The sequence below is a fragment of the Gymnogyps californianus genome, chromosome 2 (assembly GCF_018139145.2).
Source record: "Gymnogyps californianus isolate 813 chromosome 2, ASM1813914v2, whole genome shotgun sequence".
Classification (NCBI taxonomy): domain Eukaryota; kingdom Metazoa; phylum Chordata; class Aves; order Accipitriformes; family Cathartidae; genus Gymnogyps; species Gymnogyps californianus.
Window position 1 is genome coordinate 113,704,314 of NC_059472.1, and position 18,222 is coordinate 113,722,535.

General features: G+C 42.5%; 2 protein-coding genes across 2 annotated transcripts in view; one reads left to right on the forward strand and one right to left on the reverse strand.

Moving 5' to 3' along the window:
* The window catches only part of LSM5 (LSM5 homolog, U6 small nuclear RNA and mRNA degradation associated), a 756,742-nt gene that overhangs the window by 520,090 nt on the left and 218,430 nt on the right, over positions 1-18,222 (reverse strand). The window lies entirely within an intron of this gene.
* The window catches only part of BMPER (BMP binding endothelial regulator), a 150,922-nt gene that overhangs the window by 12,469 nt on the left and 120,231 nt on the right, over positions 1-18,222 (forward strand). Inside the window, exon 3 of the mRNA XM_050915812.1 lies at positions 12,123-12,222. Within this exon, the coding sequence (XP_050771769.1) occupies positions 12,123-12,222 (100 nt within the window). The remainder of the gene's footprint in view (positions 1-12,122; positions 12,223-18,222) is intronic.

An 18,222-nucleotide genomic window follows, 5' to 3' on the forward strand; every position in this document is an offset into this window, starting at 1 on the left:
TAAGGTGCTGTTACCATCAAAGGATTTAGGTTAACCCACTGAGTAGTGCTTAGGTTGGGCTGTTGGCCCAAGCAGCCCATGCTAACTGTCTTGTCTCCTCCATTGAGGAGACAACTCAGAACAGGGATTTCTTACAGCTGACATGCTGAGCAGAGAACTGACAGGAGTTGCTGAGTATGAGGCCTTACCCTAAACCCCTCTCTGTTTTGGGGCCAAGTATCTCATGCTGTGCCATGCAGGGTTCACTGCTCTGACCTGGGTGACAGGAGCATGTCTTCTTATGTCATACAGCTTAGTAGTTGGAGGCTATGGGAGAAAAGCAGTTTATTGTCAAGTATATCGAGAGTCATTGATGCAGAGATTAGTGATCTCATCTTAGTCAGGAAATTTCCCACTCTTCTATAGGCTAGAGAAGTGTGTTTCAATTGCCCATGTAAAACACAGCAGTGTGGAGAGGCTGGATGAAATCTTGTTCCTCTTCCAACCCAGATCGGGCTGTGACTTGGCAATGAGGGCTTTCTCTAATTGCAGAGGAAGGTACAGTTAATAAAAAACTAAGTTTCCAAGACCTCAAGCAGGTACTTTTCAGTTTTCTTCGGTTCAGCCCCAGGTTCTCATTTTTACATGGCACTTGAGTCTCTCATCATAAAGAGCCCTTCTTATGCTAAAGGTGTGAAACCTTTGAATTTCAGGCCATCTTTCCACCTCCCCTGTGTTTTCCCCCGGCTGCCCGGGTAGTAGCGTTGCTGCCTGATTTCTTGCTCTTCAAAGAGTACAGTGCTGTCCCACATCGCAAGCGCTGTGGACTTCGAGCCAGGCATAATCCCTTTCCTGACATTTGAGTCTCATTAATTGGGTTAACAAGATGCTATCTGCGCTCCATACTTATGTAAATGTAACCTGCTAGCAAAGATCTTAATGGCACCTGATATATCACACTGCCTTTACATCTATCAAGAGGTACCACTGCAGGAGTCACTTCCAAAAGCAGGTTGTGTTCTTGGTCCCATGGGTCCCTTTATAAGCCGTAAGAAATGCTGGTGGTCAAGGCCAACCATTCAGATGTCTTTAAAGTGTCCCACTGGTGACCGAAAATCACTTTGTCAAGATGACAAATGGCTTGCACGTACCCCGTTCACCTTAGAGCTTTGCTCTAATGTCAGCTCCATTTACTTGTCAGAAACAGGTATTTTTTTTACTTCCAGCAGTGCAAGTGGGGCAGGGGAAAGGAAGGAGTGAAGGGAACGCAGGCTGAGGAAAAATCTGTTTGTTTGGCTACTATTCAATGTATTATTATAGTTGAGATTTGCAAGCTTTGGACATAGCAGAATCTGTTTGTTTGTACATGTGCAAAACAGAAAGAAGGGAATTTGCTTTTCAGAAGTGAGAACTGTCCCTGCAGGGCTACAATTATGCAAAAACATGTTTTAACCACTGGATTTTTCAAGCAGAAAGTAGTTGTGCAATATTAGTTTCTTATTTTGGACAGCAAACTTCTTTCCAGAGAAACATTTAAAAATAACTGTTTAATTAACTGGGTCTACACAGTACATAGGGCATTGTGCATGTGTCTGCACTGAAGAGCTCGGCTCAAACCTCTGAACTCACATGGGTGGTTTCATTAACTGCAATGGTATTGTCATGTGGCTAAGTGATCACTGCTATGAATGAGAGCTGCTACATCTCACCCAAAAGCAGCAAGGGCCAGGCCACAAAATACGGTCAAAGTCAGCTCAAGGACCGTGAAAGCGACTTCGAGAGCTTTGGCTTTTACTTTCCTCTCAGTGACTTCCATATCGCTTTTGCTTAGTTCACAAGTCAAAATACGCCTTTTCTCCTAGTAGCTACAGCGTTGGCTGAAGTTTTGAAAGTCACAATCTAACTTAATTTGGCAATGCGGTTGATCACAACAAAGGAAAGTTTATTCTACCTTCCATCTTTGCATCTGATGGAAGCTTTGCATCCATCAGAGGTTTGAGTAGATACAAAGTAGAAACACATAGAAATGAGATGCGTCAAACAAAACATCATTGTGGCATAAGTTTTTCTGACTAAATTCTCCCGTGGCCTTGAGTCTTCTCTTCCTGGCACCAACTGGATGAAGCCCTCTTGAGGATGACTGCTGCCACGAGCTGTCCATGAGTTAGGATTCCCGGCTGCCCCTCCAAGATTTTACTAGCGTGGAGCAGTTGAGGCAAAAAGGAGTGAGCCCCTGTGAGTTGAAGGCAGCATTAAAAGACCCCGAAAGCTCTTGCCCCCTTCAAGGAGTCCTGCCTGAAATGCTCTTGGTCCTTGTCTCTTCCCACTCTTCTCTATACAGACTGACAAGCTGGGGGCTGCCCCTTCTCTCTGCAGGCCACCGTGAATAACCTCCTCTTTTTTTCTAATACCACTGTGTAGCACAGGCAAGATCACATAAGAAAACAAATGCGGGGTCAGCGCTCAGTTTTCTTGCAACTTCATTAAAACAGCAGTGTCTGGAGGCCTCTTGCCTAAATAATTTTATAATAGAAAACAGACTGTTGTTGCTTTCTTTTGGGCTACTATTTTTATTTGGTTGTTGTTCCTCAAGCGTTTTGGTCCTATTTCAAAACTTGCTTCAATTAAATGAAGAGGGGTGGTTTTTTTGATGCTTTCCAGTTTAAAAGCTGTGCTACTACTGTGAAAATTCTAGGAGTCCTCTGGATTATGAAGCTAGGATTGACAGGGATTTTCCTGACAAAATAACATTAAAAAAACAAAGTCTAGATTAAAAATTTGGAAGAAAATAAAAAAATCCTTTCCCTTCCCTCCCCCAGCCGAGGTCTCCTGTTGCTGCTTCTGGCATGCATCACATCTTTGAGGATACAGTATCATGAGAAAACTGTCACTTGGTGATGTATTAGGGTAATATATCATGAGAGCATCGTTTCTTTAGAGGATATGGGCAGTAAAAGACATGATTCTGGCCAGACAGAGCAGCAGGGGACCTTGCTTTTTTTCTTCCCTTTTCTTTAATCTAGCCCTGTTTTTGTGTCGTACAGAAGTGAGTTTCTTCATGGGATATGACTTGTTGCAGAGTAAGTTAGGAGGCCCATTGGGCTTTTTAAACTCTTTAAGAAGTACATGGCCTCAAGGGCTGCTTTGTTCAAAGTTTTTAGAACAGGCTCAAGCCCAAAACTAGAGCATTTGCCACTGCCTAAATCTCCAGTGTAAGGGTTGAGTAAGCAGACTTCAGACAGAGAAGGCAATAAAGATGCAATGACAGGTAACTATTGTTTGGATAATATATTTATAGATTTAGCCCATCAAAATGTGATGAAATTATATTTATAAAAAAACAGTCAATGCAGCTCTTTTAAATAAATGTCAAATGAAGTTTTAATTCCCATCAGTAGAAAAAAAAAATTACTATCAGTCAGTATTCAGTCTGTAATAGAAGATATAGTTATCTCATCCAAACATAGGAATTCTGAACTGATGGACTCAGATTTTTATGTACTTATTTTTATTGTTTTCAAGGTTTTATTTTTCTCTCATTGACAATGTCTGCTGGAAAATAAGCTGAACACAGTCTATAGGACCAGGATGGCAGTAGTTAAGAAACAAAAGTAGAGTATTGTTAGGACACTCTTTTGATGGGACTGAGTTAATTTTTGAGATGGGACAGAGCGTGACACTGTGGCTTGATCTAAAATTTGTTGAATTCAAATGATTTAATAATTTATTTTAAACCTTTGGCACAATCTGCTTTACGCTCTATGAAATCAGCTTGATAATTCATCAGTGCCATCTTCAACAATTTTTTGGGCTAGAATTTAGCTAGACCAAATGTTTTCAGACTCATTTGGCTCGGGAATGATATGAGCAAACTTCTCCTTCTCCAAGCCATCCTATGGCGCTTAAGGGGGGTCAGCAGAGCACCATAGCTAATACAGAAGCTAATACACCTAGGGCAGCAATGCTGTTCCATATCTGCTGACTTCAGCTGTGTGTGGGTGGCCTCTGGATCAAGCTAAGGTAGTGGAAGATTTTATGGCCCTCAGCTGCCCGTCACTTCTCTGGGAGAATGAATTCTGCCCCATCAGCTTCAGTCAGGGTAAACCAGGCTAGGCTGGACCATGCTTTCAAGATCACTCATTTAGCTCAAAATGAATTGGGCAGTGATCATCTGAAAAGTTTTGCTGGCTGATCTGAGTGACTGGGAACATCCAGCAAGGGGAAGATTGTAAGCTCATAGGGTTGGATCAGTGAGCTGTAACCTTTTCCAGCAGCACAGGTACAGGTTTGCACCCTGAGCTTCAAATCAACGGGTATTGCCTGTGACTACTGTTTTTGTGGGTATTGGCATCAGATTCAGGTGACTGATAATTAATACGAATTCTTTATTGACAAAGTAGAAAAAACATTAATTTGTTTTTTATTTGTTTAAAACCACATTTAAAATACACGGAAAAAGCCGTGAGTTTTAAATGCATGCATCTCATGAAATGCAAAGGTGTGGTCTCCCACAAGAACCCCAGTGCATACCCCTTCCCTGAAACCTGCCTCCTGGAGTACTATAGGTAGGTTTTTGGACTACAGTATGATCTGCTGGGAACCTGTGAAGACTGTGTCTCTTATTGCTAGAAGACCATCATGCTATTCGGTTGACAGGTAAAGAGTTTTGCCTTTAACTTTACAGCTGAAGAACTCTAATCTGAAATGGCACTTGGAGGTTGAGATGGAGGCAGGGAGACTGAGAGCTAAGCGGTCTGGATCCTGCTCTGGCTTTCTTGCTGACTTAATCTGCAGTTATGGTCATTTTGTCTGGCTGTGTCTACTTTGTCGATAAGCTCACTGGAGCAAGGATGTACTCCTTGCATGTGCTTATACGACGTCTGATGTAATGGGACCCTGATCTCAGCTGCAGCCTTAGCAGTTGCATTAACACAAACAAATGTAAGAGGAAGAAAGCGCTTTCTTTTCACCACATAGTAGTGCAGTGCGCTGCTGTCAGGGAGTGTTGGGATTGCAGCAGGCCACCAAGGTCACTTTCCTCATGCTGGTGAACATCATTAAGCACAGTGAGAAAAAAAAAAAAAATCTGTTCAGTCTGTAAGGGGTTGTGAGTGATGTGTTCTGAATGACTTGCACATACTCATGTCTTCCTCACAGCAGTGGGGAATACCCATTTGCAGTGAAATTTGGTGTCATCTTTCAGCAGGGCCTTTGTTTTAATCATCTTTCCTAGGGAGTGGGGAGAGCTCGAGTTATGAAGGAGGTGGTTGATGCTGGCTGAGCACCACTGCAGGGAGAGCTGCAGCCTCCTCCCTGCTCGCCCTCAGAGAGGCCAGATAAGCTAAAGAGATTACAGCAATGAGGGGATAAATCGGAGGCTACCAAGTGCTCTGCTCAAAAAAGGAAAGAGAGACCGTGTGGACTGAACTGGCATACTTTGTTCCTCATGAAATACTGTCATTTGCCTCTAATGCAATTCATGCTAAAATCACAGTCCTGTTGCGCCACAGGCAAGGACCTAATGCCAAAACTACTGAAGCATATATTTGGCTTCACTCCTGTGAGTTCTCCCATTGAAATTGAAGACATGCTTAAAATAATAGGACTTTTCTCTCTGTGGGGTGAAGCATATGCCTTGGTGTTTGTAGGTTTATGTGGGTAAACAGAACTGTATCATTTTGCAGAGAACAGATGTTGTTTCACAGGGAAATATTTTTTCCACCTTGAATTTAAAAACACACCTAGTGTGCTAAACCATTTTTGTTATCATACCCACAAAATTTGTTTTTGCAGGGAATAAAACCCAAACATAATTGGAGGGAACAAGGGAAATGAGACCTTTTTCTCATCTCCCTTGATAGTGGTTCAAAATGTCTGCAAACATCTCTCCTTGGGGAGTGATGTCTCCTCCCTGAAGCCAAACTGTGCGGCTCTTGCTTAGGCAGAGAAATGCTCATGGAAGACAGCAGTCCCACAGTATTAGCAGCGATTGCTTGCTTGCATCAGCTCCGCCAGTTAAAGGGAAGTTTGTAAATCGGACCTGAGACAGTGAGTTCCAGGCAGGAGTGCCAAAGGAGCAAGGGTACTATTTTCAGAAAGTGCCTCAGGATTTGTCTAGACCATGAGTTACACACGTGTCTGAGCCTGTTCTCGAGTTCAAGCTGGCCCAACATCGGGGTTGTCTGCACGTAAGCATAGGTGCAGGCACATGCTTGGGAGCCTGGTCCTCCCAAGTTTTGCTGAGGGACAGAGCCTGTGGCCAGTGCTGGCCCAAACCTTTGCTCCTGTGGCCTACGTGGACTGAGCTTGGCTCCGTGTGCACTCGAGAGGATGTTCTGGCCATGTGCAACATCTGGCAGAGAGCCAGTGGCGTGGCTGGAGAACGTGCGGGTCATGGCACGTGGCGTGAGCCTGCGTTTGAGCCTGCCCTATGCCTTGCGGTGGAGGTGTTGCCTATGTGACTTGAGTGCACTTGTTTCATTAATTTTACATGGCTTTTTCTTCTCCTAAGGTCATATGTGCATATTTGAAAGCTGCATCCCAAATTCCCCAGGGGTAACTTTTGCCATTGTTTGAAAATTGTTGTTGTTTTGGCGGATGATCCCACAGGCTTCTCCTGGCAGAAACTTAAGGACACTCTGAACTCCTTGGTGAGGAGTTCTATCAATCAGAGTTACTAGTGGGACTGTGATGAATAATGGTAAAAAATGAATGTTTTCAGGATTAGCCATTAATGGTAGTTCCTATTTCTACCTAATCTGTCTCTGTTGCTTTTATTATTTTTCTCTCCACAGGCTTTTTTGGTTAAATGAAAGTTTAAGCAACATTTTTCCTATTCAATATAAATAGTTAATAACCTCAGGATATCAGAAATGCAGTGCAAGCCTCCTAAAAGCATTTTCAATACATGAAAAGGAAAAAAAAAAAGGAGAAATCCAGACTCTCACCATGGAAATCTAGCCCCCTGAGAACCCGCATCTGCAGGGTCTTCAGCAGCCAGCTGTGACAGCACAGCAGTGGGCTCGGGGTACTGCTGATGGAGGCACTCCTTGGTACAGCCCTGAAGAAACGAAGCGGACTCCTGATTTTTTTTTTTTTTTCCCCCCTCTTCCAAGCCAAATCCAGGTTGAAAAGAGCCATCCTCCTGGTGGCTGCTGTGAGCCGGCAGGAGCCCAGTGGGGAACCCTGTAGAAAGTTGGCTGCGGCTTCCAAGCTGTGGTTTGGCACACGTCCTCACCAAGACCTCTGCCAAATATTCAGATTTCTCTTTAGTGTTTTTTTTTTTTTCTTTTCATGTTGGCATTTTATTTAACTGTACCACATGAGTTTAAGGCCGTTAGTTTGATGTACTTTGTCACCAGAATGGGCTGTTTTGTGTGGAGTTCTTTGATGGAAGGTAAAAATACGAGGTGTATGTAGAAGGTGAACAAATTGCATTGAGAGGAGGTTGTAGTAAAGGTAACATGAAGCAGTAACACTGGTATTAGGTCTGGTTAGTGTATCCCTCCTGTATGGGAATTTGACGTCACCTTTGCATGCCAAGTTAGAGAGACCTTTGGTTCACACTGCAAAGCATGGGAGAAGGGAGAAACGTGGGCACCCAGCAAAACTTTCTGATCTTTCCCCAAACGCGTCAAAACGCGAGTTCTCCAACAGTCAGGCTCAGTGAGCACAGGAGAGGAGTCCAGGGTGATCCTCCGGAACTTCCCTAAATTTTCCTTTCCGAGGGAGTCTGGGATTCCAGTGTGAACCCTTTGCTGAGCTGAGCGCTGACTGGGGAGTTGTGTCAGCTGTGGCAGCATTGTTCTGGATCAGCCTGACCTCTTTTAAAAAAATACGTATTTTTCCAACACTAATAAAAACCTTAGCTAAGGTTCTCTCCCTTTCTGTGTGTGTGCCTGAGCACTAAATTAAAAAAAAAAAAAAATCCCAGATGTGAATCTATAAACCATCTGTTTAAAATAACTATTGTGCAGGACTATAATTAAAAGTTATTTATTATGAATCTTGGGATCCTATTATGGATTTGACTGACTCCCAGGTTTCTGATTTAGCAAACGGTTTATGTATTTATGAGCCATGTGTCTCTTCCGCACTTCTTGGTGCCAGAGTGCATGTCCTTTAAACAAAAGGAAAAAAAATCCCCTACCCTCCCATAACTGTTGGCTTCTGAATGTTGCTGTCTAAGAAGTTTTCTCTTAAGAACAGCAAAAATCAAAGTATCTGAGAGCTTTCAACAACTCCAGAGACGCTGTTGACAACACAAATGGAGGTTTGGTAATACAGCTCTCCTGCATGCAGCTACTTAGTGCCTTTTTAAATGTATGGCTGGGTCAAGTAATGAAATGTTATGATTACTGGGGGTAGGAGGCGAGATATTTGTAAGGAAAGGATTTGTTGCTAAAGTCCATTTGCTCTCACCCTCCGCTTTGCCCTTGTGAAATGGGAGGGAAGGAGGCAGCAAAATCGAAACAAGCAGATGGACAGTAGACATTAAGAGCAGTGTTTTGGGCGACAGGGTGAAGGAAAAAAAAAAGCTCCTGATGACAATCGCTCTTTATCTTTGTACTTTTACACCCAGTGGGCCTAGGAGATCTGCACTGGATAATGCCTGACTGCAGTAGACTAAACAATGATTTACCAGCCCTGTTTTATCTGTTGCTGTCCTATGATTGATCAGCATGGTACATTAACCCTTTCCTCCACATCCGCTGGCCTAGTTTTCCACAAGATGCAGCACTGAGATAAAACAACAGGATTTTTGGAAAGAATTTTGGGATTAAATCTGGTCCTGGAGGCAGCAAGAGGCACTTGGATGCGCTTCCCCAGAGCTACGCTCATCTCTTCGTAGTATAAGAGGGATTTTGCTGTGAAGACTGCGCCTGGGCAGTATGCTGCAATTGTGGCTCTACTGTATGTTTGCTCAGCAAAAAGCCCCAAAAGGAGCGGTGGGGGCTGCAGCCCTGAGTGATGCTGTACCTCACACCCTGGAAGAGCAGCCCAGCCCTGATGGCAGCGAGTTAGGCACCTTGGGGTGGCATCTGAAGCAGCCACTTTTGGAGCTGTCTGGGGCTTGCCTGTAATACCAGCTAGAGAGGAGGAACATCAGCTTTGCAAATCCCACCCCACTTAAGTGCTTAGCTGCCCTTCTGTGCTGGCAAAGATTGGCTCTATTTACCTGGGATACACAGACCTGTCCCTGCAGGCAAGAGGATGCAGCTTCTCCTTCAAGGGACAGAGCTGATCTTGCTCTTTTCTTAAAAAAAAAAAAGAAAAAAAGGGGGGGGGGGAGTGAGTGTGGCACCTCCTGCCCACCTTTTAGCACCATGCTGTAACAACTCACCTTTGAGACAGTGATCCAGGTTCGGTGCCCTTCACATCCAGAGGCAATTCAAAGATTCATCTCCTGCTTTCCCCACAAGCATCCTCGCTGTCAGGACTGGTGGCTTTTGGCAGCACGAGGAACAAGCCCCTCTTCTGCTGCAGCTGAGCCACTGAGCAGCAAGTATTTCAAAGTCTACTGGGATAGAGAAAGGAAATATGAATCTGTTATCCTACTGCTTAAGACGCCCTCCAAGGGGGGAAGGACCCTTCAGTTCCCGTCGCTGCACCATGGGCTACTAATGTTCTTTACGTGGAACAGCTGCTTAATGTAAAACAGCCCTTGGCACCAGGACATGAACTCCAAAATCTTCCCTCCCAGAACACCTCCTAGCTGCTAGGATGTACAGCCCGGCTCAGTTTTGCTTTCTCTTTCCAGTTACTTCCATCCTCACCTGTAATGCAGGTCCTGAGATGGGGTTGAGCCACCAGCATTGCTGGTGATAAGGGAAGAAGAGTAAGATCCAAATTTGGCTGCCCCCCTGTGTTGGCTCAATGGTACCAAACTTTCATTGGCAGAGAAGATTTCTGATTTAAGTGATGTGGGGCAAACAGGAGGCTTTTACTTAGGAACAGTAACTAGCAAGTATCTCCTGTTTGAAATACATGTGTCAGGGTCATCCTTAGGAACATTTTGCATTACCAATAAGAAGCAACCATGTCAGGATGTACCTGAGGATAGAGGGAGGCAGTGGGTGCTCAGGGGAGAGGGCAAGAAGCTGCTTGGGAAGGTGGGCTGCATGAGACCTTTGCCCAGTGAGTCCCCTGGGAATCAGGGAACAAAAAGAAATACAGAGCTGTGTTTTACTTCTCGTCTCTCTTGCTGCCATCTGCAATAATAATTTCTTCCTTTGAAGAGGGAGTCTGATGGGTAGCTGCCCGCCAGACCCCCTGATGTGAGTGCAGCCCAGCTAGGTTGGCCCAGAAGGGCACCTTGCATCTTGCGTCTTGCAGAGGTCCATGATGCATGCTGCGGCTGGGTAAATCACATTCTCTGAAGGAACAATACTCTAAACTGGATTTTGCCCTTCCTTCAAACCTGCTTTCACCATGTAGAAGATTTTCCCACAGATAAATATAATGGGGCCACTAGGCTTATTACATCTTTCCTTGAGCAAACTCTCATTAAAGAGAATCAGATCTTAGCAGAACCCTTTACAATACAGACTGTTTATAGTCGATTTGGTAAACTTGATTCTGCTGCTCTTCAACAGGCTTTATGGAGGCAAAGTCAGAGGGCACTATGTTCACGTAAAGGGAATCGAGATTTCACCCCGCACTCTAAAAAGAAGTTGTTGAGCCAGTTGCACTGCTGTGCCACGGCTGCTTTGTGCCAGTCCAGAGCTACAGACCTGCCATAAATTCAGCTTAACTCGCCAGTTAAATTGCATTTATGGCTCCTCTGTAATGCTGGAGTGATGCAGAGCAGCCAGCACGTAGCAGCGACCTGGCTTTTTACAGTAGTCGTTTGTGTCACTGCAGCTGCGCTTTAGGGCTTGATTTTCATTTGCTGATTTCACACTGACTTGGCGAGAGTGAGTCCTCATTTACACTGATAAGATTGAAGTGCCTTTATAGCTCCCATCAGATCAGGCAGTGACTTTGAAGAAAATAAACCTCTGATTTTAGACAAAGAGCTGGAGTGTAATAAAAGCTGCGTGTTATCCTTCACAGGCACCGTGAATAAGGCCACAGGGAGCAAAAGAAAAAGACTGGAAAACACAGCTTCTTTTCCTTTAGTTTTATGATTTACATTTTTCTAGCCCTTTCATTTTTTGGTCTCTAATTAAGTCATAAGATTGGGTGAGGTGAGTGCTAGCATCTAGTAAATGGCCACCTGTGTCACTTAATGAACTTAATGTCACTAATTATAGGTGGAGGTGACTTCAGAGGGCTACTTTCAGTCAGGAATTTCAAGTAGCAAAATTTTACTGAAAGAAACGCCCAAAGTATTTGTTTTCTGCCCTTATTTAAAGGCAGGGATAACCAGAAGGGTTGACACCACAGGGGCAAGGCAGGCTATAAATGGAATATTTCTCCTGCCCGCTGTCGCACATCCTCTATTGACATTCCTTAATGTGGTCAATGTGCTCTTTGGCCTTGGCCTTTGCTGGCTTTTTGCCGTAGAAAGATGACACTATAATGTACAGTGATTCCACTTGCTTGTGGTGTTTCATCGATTCTCAGCATTTTGGGGAGAAAGATGAATTACGGTAGTCTCTTTTCTAGTACAGTATATAGGAGCCTCTTTTGAAAGACCTCTGGGTAGCTAGGTAATACCGCTAGCTAAAAATTACTTTCAGCAGTGGCAGAGTTTTGTTTTCGCTGAGGTTGCCACCTCTTCCTCAGCCGTCTCTCCTTTTGTCACCATGAGAAACAATTCCTGAGCTGTGCAGTTCATGGGGCAGCACCTCAAGACCCCAAGGATATTTCAACAAGTGCATCATGTAGCTAGTTGTTCGTTTAAGTAAAGTGGATTTCTTCAGTGAGGCACATTTTCTGTACTATGAGGGGTAGTGATCGTGAATTACTGTCTAAGTGGAGTTTAAACACCATTTACTTGGGCTCCTGGATAATTCAGAGTCTGTTTTCTACTGCGTTCCTTCAGGGGGAGAAAGATGTTTTGAATCACAAGGACCTATCCTGAAGCGAAAAAGCAGATTGCTAGCCTCACGTTTTATTTTCTGAATTGCAAGAAATGATAGCCGTGGATTTGGTTTGCTTGCAATAGCTTTTGTCTATTTTTTTTTTTTTTTTTCCAGAATAAGGAAGTGACATGTAAAAGGGAGAAGTGTCCGATGCTCTCCAAGGACTGTGCTCTCGTCATTAAGCAGAGAGGAGCTTGCTGTGAGCGTTGCAAAGGTGCGGTTCCCTTCCTGTTGTTTCCCTCTTTTAAAAATGTTATCAGTTCACATTTATGTTGCCAGAGATAGGACAAAGTTGGGAGCTTCTCAGCTGGGACTTGGCTGTCACCAGAGGCTAGAAAAGGGCAGTAACCGTAATTAAAATAAATATGTTTACAAAGCTGGTGGAGATGCATAAATTCACATATTCGTCCTGTAATTATTAGTTCTTGCGCAGCAACAATCTGTTAGAAATACCTCTTTATTGTACTTCATTGGTGTGTTGTCAGTCTTTTGAGAGATATCTCCGGTTCTAACTTTATCAGAAAGTTAGGTCTTTGTTGACCTAATATTTTAGGTCAACATCAATCTGCTAGTAGTCACTGGTCAATAGGAATTCCTTAGAGTTTTTGTGTGGTTGGACAGAATAGGAATAATGCTTCTGAGTAATAAAGAGCAGAGTAATTATTCATGACTATTTCTATTTTTCCTCATACTAGAAACAAACCAACCAAATTCTGTTCATTTTACTAAATATTTCCTGATTCAAATAATAATATCGTGGACATTTTTATTAAAGCCAAAATGGGCAACAATCTGAACATTACATTTATTTATTGGCCAACACTGTATCTTCCAAGCTCTTCAGAAGGAAATAATTACCAAATACAAAAAAAATTAATAAATGAATTGTGTAAGCATACATGGCATGTAACTACTATGCTTATCCACATGAAAAATGTGCAAGTAGATGGTTGAAAACTAGGGTTTTTTTATGCTCTAAACCACTAATTTTGTTGAGGGACTGCTGACACAATCAACGAGGTGGAGAATGTCAAATTCAGACAGCTTTACTTTTCTTTATTTTTCTCTGTTGTTTAATTCCCCAGTGGTGATAGAGTGGTTTTGAGAGGGAGATAGGATAGGATAAATTGTTGGGAAATGCAAGCATTTATTGCCTTCCCAGAGGAAATACAAATGCAGGAAAACAGATTACGGTGAAATTCAGATGGAAGAGACATATGATGGATGTGTTTTTCCTGGATGCTTGCAGAGGTGTGTTAGCTGCTGTGCTCATGATTTGCTTCTGTGCTGTAACTTTGGAATAGATTTGGTAAGCCCCAATTCAAGGATTTGTCTAGAAGGCTGACACTTAAAAGAAAAGGAAATGAACTGGAAAAAAAAATTAAAGCATTGCTGAAACAGTAAGAATTTGTAGTTACAGGTTTTACATAAATTAAATGTAATTTACTTCTTTTGTCAAATTGCGTTTAGTGGCAGCTTTATAGCAAAAGATTCCTAAGCATTGGTTTGATTAGGCTGGAGGTTGATTTTTCACTTCCATAATGGATGTGTAATTGGTCAATGGTGTGAAAATTTTATATACGTATATATGCATACGTGCATGCATGCATACAAAATGATTCTACACTAAAAGAAAACTAATGTTTCAAAGTTGAGGATACAGATATTATTTTAATATATTATTTTAATTCAGACTCCTCGTAAGATTTTCTGTTTATCCTGAATTGGGGTGAGTACCTACATAACATTATTAATAGGCTTGAGCCTGGCATCTGCAGATTGGTATGCCTGACATCTCTAATGGGAAAATTAATAGAAACTGTTCAAAAATAGAATTAGGAGGCACGTGGATAATTGTGATATAAGGGGGAAGAGTTATGTCTTAAAAAGATGCTAGGGTCCTTTGAATGTATCAGTAAGTACATGGACAGAGAGATCCAACTAATAGGCATCCAACAAGATCCCTCACCAAAAACTGCTAAAGAAACTAAGCAGCCCTGAGTTTGTAAACTCTTCTCATCAACAAATAACTAACAGGTGGTGACAATGAATAGTTGTTTTCGTAATGGAAAAAGGTCACCAGCAGATCCTTGCAAAGATCTCAACTTGTCAATGTGCTCAGAAATGACGTAGAAAAGGGGTGAAGAGGGACAGAAAGTTTGCTGCTGCTGACCTGATCTCTTTAGCGTAGTAAAGGAGGAGGGCTGCCTGCGAGGAGTTGCAGAAGTTTCTTAGGACACTGAACAACTGATGACAAAATGGCAAAGGAAGTTAACGTGGATGGGAATAAACAGGTGCACACAGGACAAAACAGTCCCAACTTTACAAATATAATACTGGGCTCTGAGTTGATAATTACCGATTAACAACTGTTTCTCAGTGTTATAAAAGATACTTCTGTGGCAGGATCAGCTCAACCCCCAGTAGCTCTCCAAAGGGAAAACTGAATGTTGGGTTTATTAGGAAAGGAGTAGAGTACAAAACAATTATCCCTCTGTGTGAGTCCATGGTGTGCCCACTGAGGGAATACCAGGTAGGCTACTTATTCTTGCCCCTCTGAAGGCTAAAGTAGAGAGCTATGGAGCTTGCCCTGTATTTTTTACTTTTCCCTAGCTCTCTGTTATTGGCTGCTATCAGAGAGAAGATACTTGGCTAGAAGGACGTTTCGTCTCATCTAAGATGGCAGTTCCTATGTGCTTAAGATGCAAGAACGGCTTTAAATTTCAGAATTAATTAAAAAAAAAAAGGCTCTTGAGGGCTTAATTTTCAAAGTAAATGCAAAATTTCTGAATAAGTTTTTCTGCTCTTTCTGAAACGTAAAGTAAAATATGCACCTATATTGTCACCAGGTTGTTCTAGTGCCATGGGAAGAGGCTGATGGAGCCACCTCTAGTCCCAGGGAGGCTGCTTGCTCTCCTGCTGCTCTGAATGCTGCTGAAGCTCCTGCTCTGTTCTGTGCAAAATCTGAAATGAGTGTCCCATGGGGAGTATTTGGGGAATCAAGGGTGCAAACGCCAGCCTGGCTGTGTAGCACTTCAGCTACTCCCTTTGATGTCCCAGCAGCTCCCCGGCACTCCCCGCACGGAGCTCAGCTGCAGCTGGGACTTGGCCCTGCAGTGCTTGTTCTCAGTTACTATTTTGTCGAGCTGCCAGAGGGCCCGTAGGGAATGCAAGCAGGAAAAGGGAAACGGATTTTATTTTATTTTTTTTTTTTTTTTTTTTTTACTGGTTGCATGTCATCTAAATGTGAACAAAATGTTACGAAGAAAAGACATCAGAACCTGATGGCTTTTTTCTTGGCTTCATTCCCAAAGCCTAGAAAAGCTTAATTAGGCCTTATGGGCTCTTGCCAGCTCTCTTTGATAGCTTCACGTCTTCCTACCTTGCGAAGAAATGAATGAATGGCTGCTGTCATTTGAGTACAACATCAGGAGGATAACATCAAGACCAAAGGGTGTATTTCCAGAATTGGCTTGTGTAGGAAGGAAACCACCACTCATGAGTCATTTGTGACATTGCTGCCAGGATATTTTATTCTGTTATGAGGAGTGCATGAGGACGGGGTGTACAGGCCCAGTATCTCTGATAGTAAAGAAATACTTCTGAAACAACGAAATACTATATGCCTGCAACGGTGCATCCAGCTGAACTCCTGTGTTTAGAGATTTGCATATAGGAGAAACTGAATTGTTGGTAGAGAATTTTTCCTGCAAATGGTTGTGTGCTGAGCATAACTCCCTTGCTTCCGTTTGGGTATTTGTATGCTACTTAGATAATTTCTAGCACTTTTTTCCATTTTTCTTAATAAACAAAAAAGTAAGAAACAGCAGCAAGTATAGCTTTTGCAATCAGAAAATTCACTGTGGTGGAAACAACGTGTTATCCCTAACTTATTAAAAGATTTGGTTTTACTTAAGATTTTAATCCTCCAGACTAGCAATGTGTTTTAACACTATTCTTGACTTTAGGCCCATAGGACCTTGGATAGTAAAGTTGGTGGGGCAAGGCTCTCTTTTGCTCTGTGTTTGTGCAAAGTCTGGCACAGAGAAATGCGGGCCCATGATTATGGCTCCCTGCTGCAAGGAGAATGCAAACAACTAAGTACAATAGTGAAAATTTTTAGTGAGATTATTCTTCTGACAGATACTGTAGTTTATACAACATACTATATACCTCTAGCATACTATTCATTTTGAAAATATTAAAAAATTAAGCCCTCTTATTACTTTAGCATAGGATAAATAGGCCACTTTTCACCTCTCATTTTATTTAATGTTTAATGAAAACATATGAGATCATTGAGATTATAGAAATAGATTTGTCAGCATTTTCTTATTTAATTGGATGGAGACCTGTCACTTGGATAGAGAGCTCTCCACACCTCTAATAATAAGTTATTTGCTCTCTGAAGAAGTGGTATTACTGGCTCAGGGCTGCATAAAGTTTGCATTTCTAAAATTGTGCACCATAGTCTACTCTCTTATCCTAAGAATCTGAATCTTCTATGGATGTGCAAAGACAAAATTGGTGGGCATTTGTTACAACAGATAAGATGTGCTCTGAAGTTTCTTTCACTTCCCATGTGCAATTTTGCTTTTTCTGCCCTTGTTAACTTTTGAGAGGTACTGTAGGGTTTTTTGTTGTGTGCTTTTTTAAAAATTTATTAATGATCTTAGAGGTTCACGTGCTATGCTCCATTGATCTGGAGTCTACCAGAGAATGGAACCACAGCCCAGGCAACAGCAGCACTAGTTCCCCTGAATATTGAATATCCAAAGCTATCGTAGTTAATTGTGCATTTCTTGGAAAGGATATCAAATATTATGGTTGAGAATTGCAGCCAATTTCAACTATTAGGGCTGGCTTGCAAAGGAAGTTAGAGGGAGGTTATGAGTTTATCAGTGTTCTGGCTACTCTACTAATGCCCTGCAGGAGGCATACATACATTTGGCACTTTGTTCACCTGTGGACACCCCTAGTATGAGAGACCTGATACCAATTTGGTGCCCTGCTGTAAGACTGACCGGGGGACCTTTGTGTGTGGCCCTAATGGGGCACTATAACTTGCAGCCCATCCTCGCATGCTCTAAGGCAAGCTTTCAGAGACAAGGGTGCAACCTAATACATGGATGGAGGGGGATGGACTGGGAAGATAATTATGTATCTTCCTACTAAAATCTTTTTCACCTCCATCTGAATAATCTAGTCCCGGTATCTGTCAGAGACTGGTTATGGAAAGAGATGGTTTGGGGACATAATCAAGTCTTAACTTTTCTCTTGGCCTTTCTCACTGCCTCTCAGTCTCTTGGTAATGTACTCCAGCTCTGAAGCAGGAGGGCTGTTTCATGAGGCTGGAGGTACAGGTTCATCTCAACGTTCATTCAGTTTCTAACTCTGTATTTCAAGTAAAGGCAGGGATTTTGAAGCAGTGAGATATGGCCGCTAAGGACAGTATCATCCAATATCATCATGGTGCCAGCTTTGATTTCTTCTGGTTATGCCTAAGAAAAGGTCTCTATCTCTCCATCCTTCCTTTGAGTTAACTCTGGCACATACATTTCATATCTCTTGAATATCTGGTGTATATTATCGTGTTCAGTAGCGCCTCAAATTTCAGATTTTCTTACTACCTTCATTAATATAACTTTCCATTTATGTAAGAAGCTTTTAATGAACTGTCTTGTCACGTTGTCATAAATACTTTTGCAGTCAAACATCAGTTACTCAGACTTTTACAATCACAGAGAAGTTGTTCAGGACGCTTGTATTAGAAAACAGCGCGAGAGCTCCATGGTGATACATGCATGCACTTGTACCTTGTGTGTGGACATTGTGTCCAGTGCAGCAAAGTAAAAGGAAACTGAAGACCAGGACGGAGGCTTCACACAACATTCACATGTAACGTTTCTCTGGAACAACATGATAAACATCTTAGGACACTTAATACTGGAATAAGAATTTCTTTTACTGTTTAACTTTGAAGCTGTAAGCTGTACTGATCATGAATGATTTTGCTGGTGTGAGGAAATTGGGTATAAATGGCAAGTAATTGTGTCACCAAGCAACGTCATTCATGACCCCTCTCGTCACCATGAGAGGTCACAGTTCTCCAGCTGCCAGGCTTGGCAAGCACATCGAGTATCAGCTCAAGATTCACTGGCAGCTCTAACTATATGGCATTTTGGATCGTGAGGTTCTTATGGATCCTGCAGAG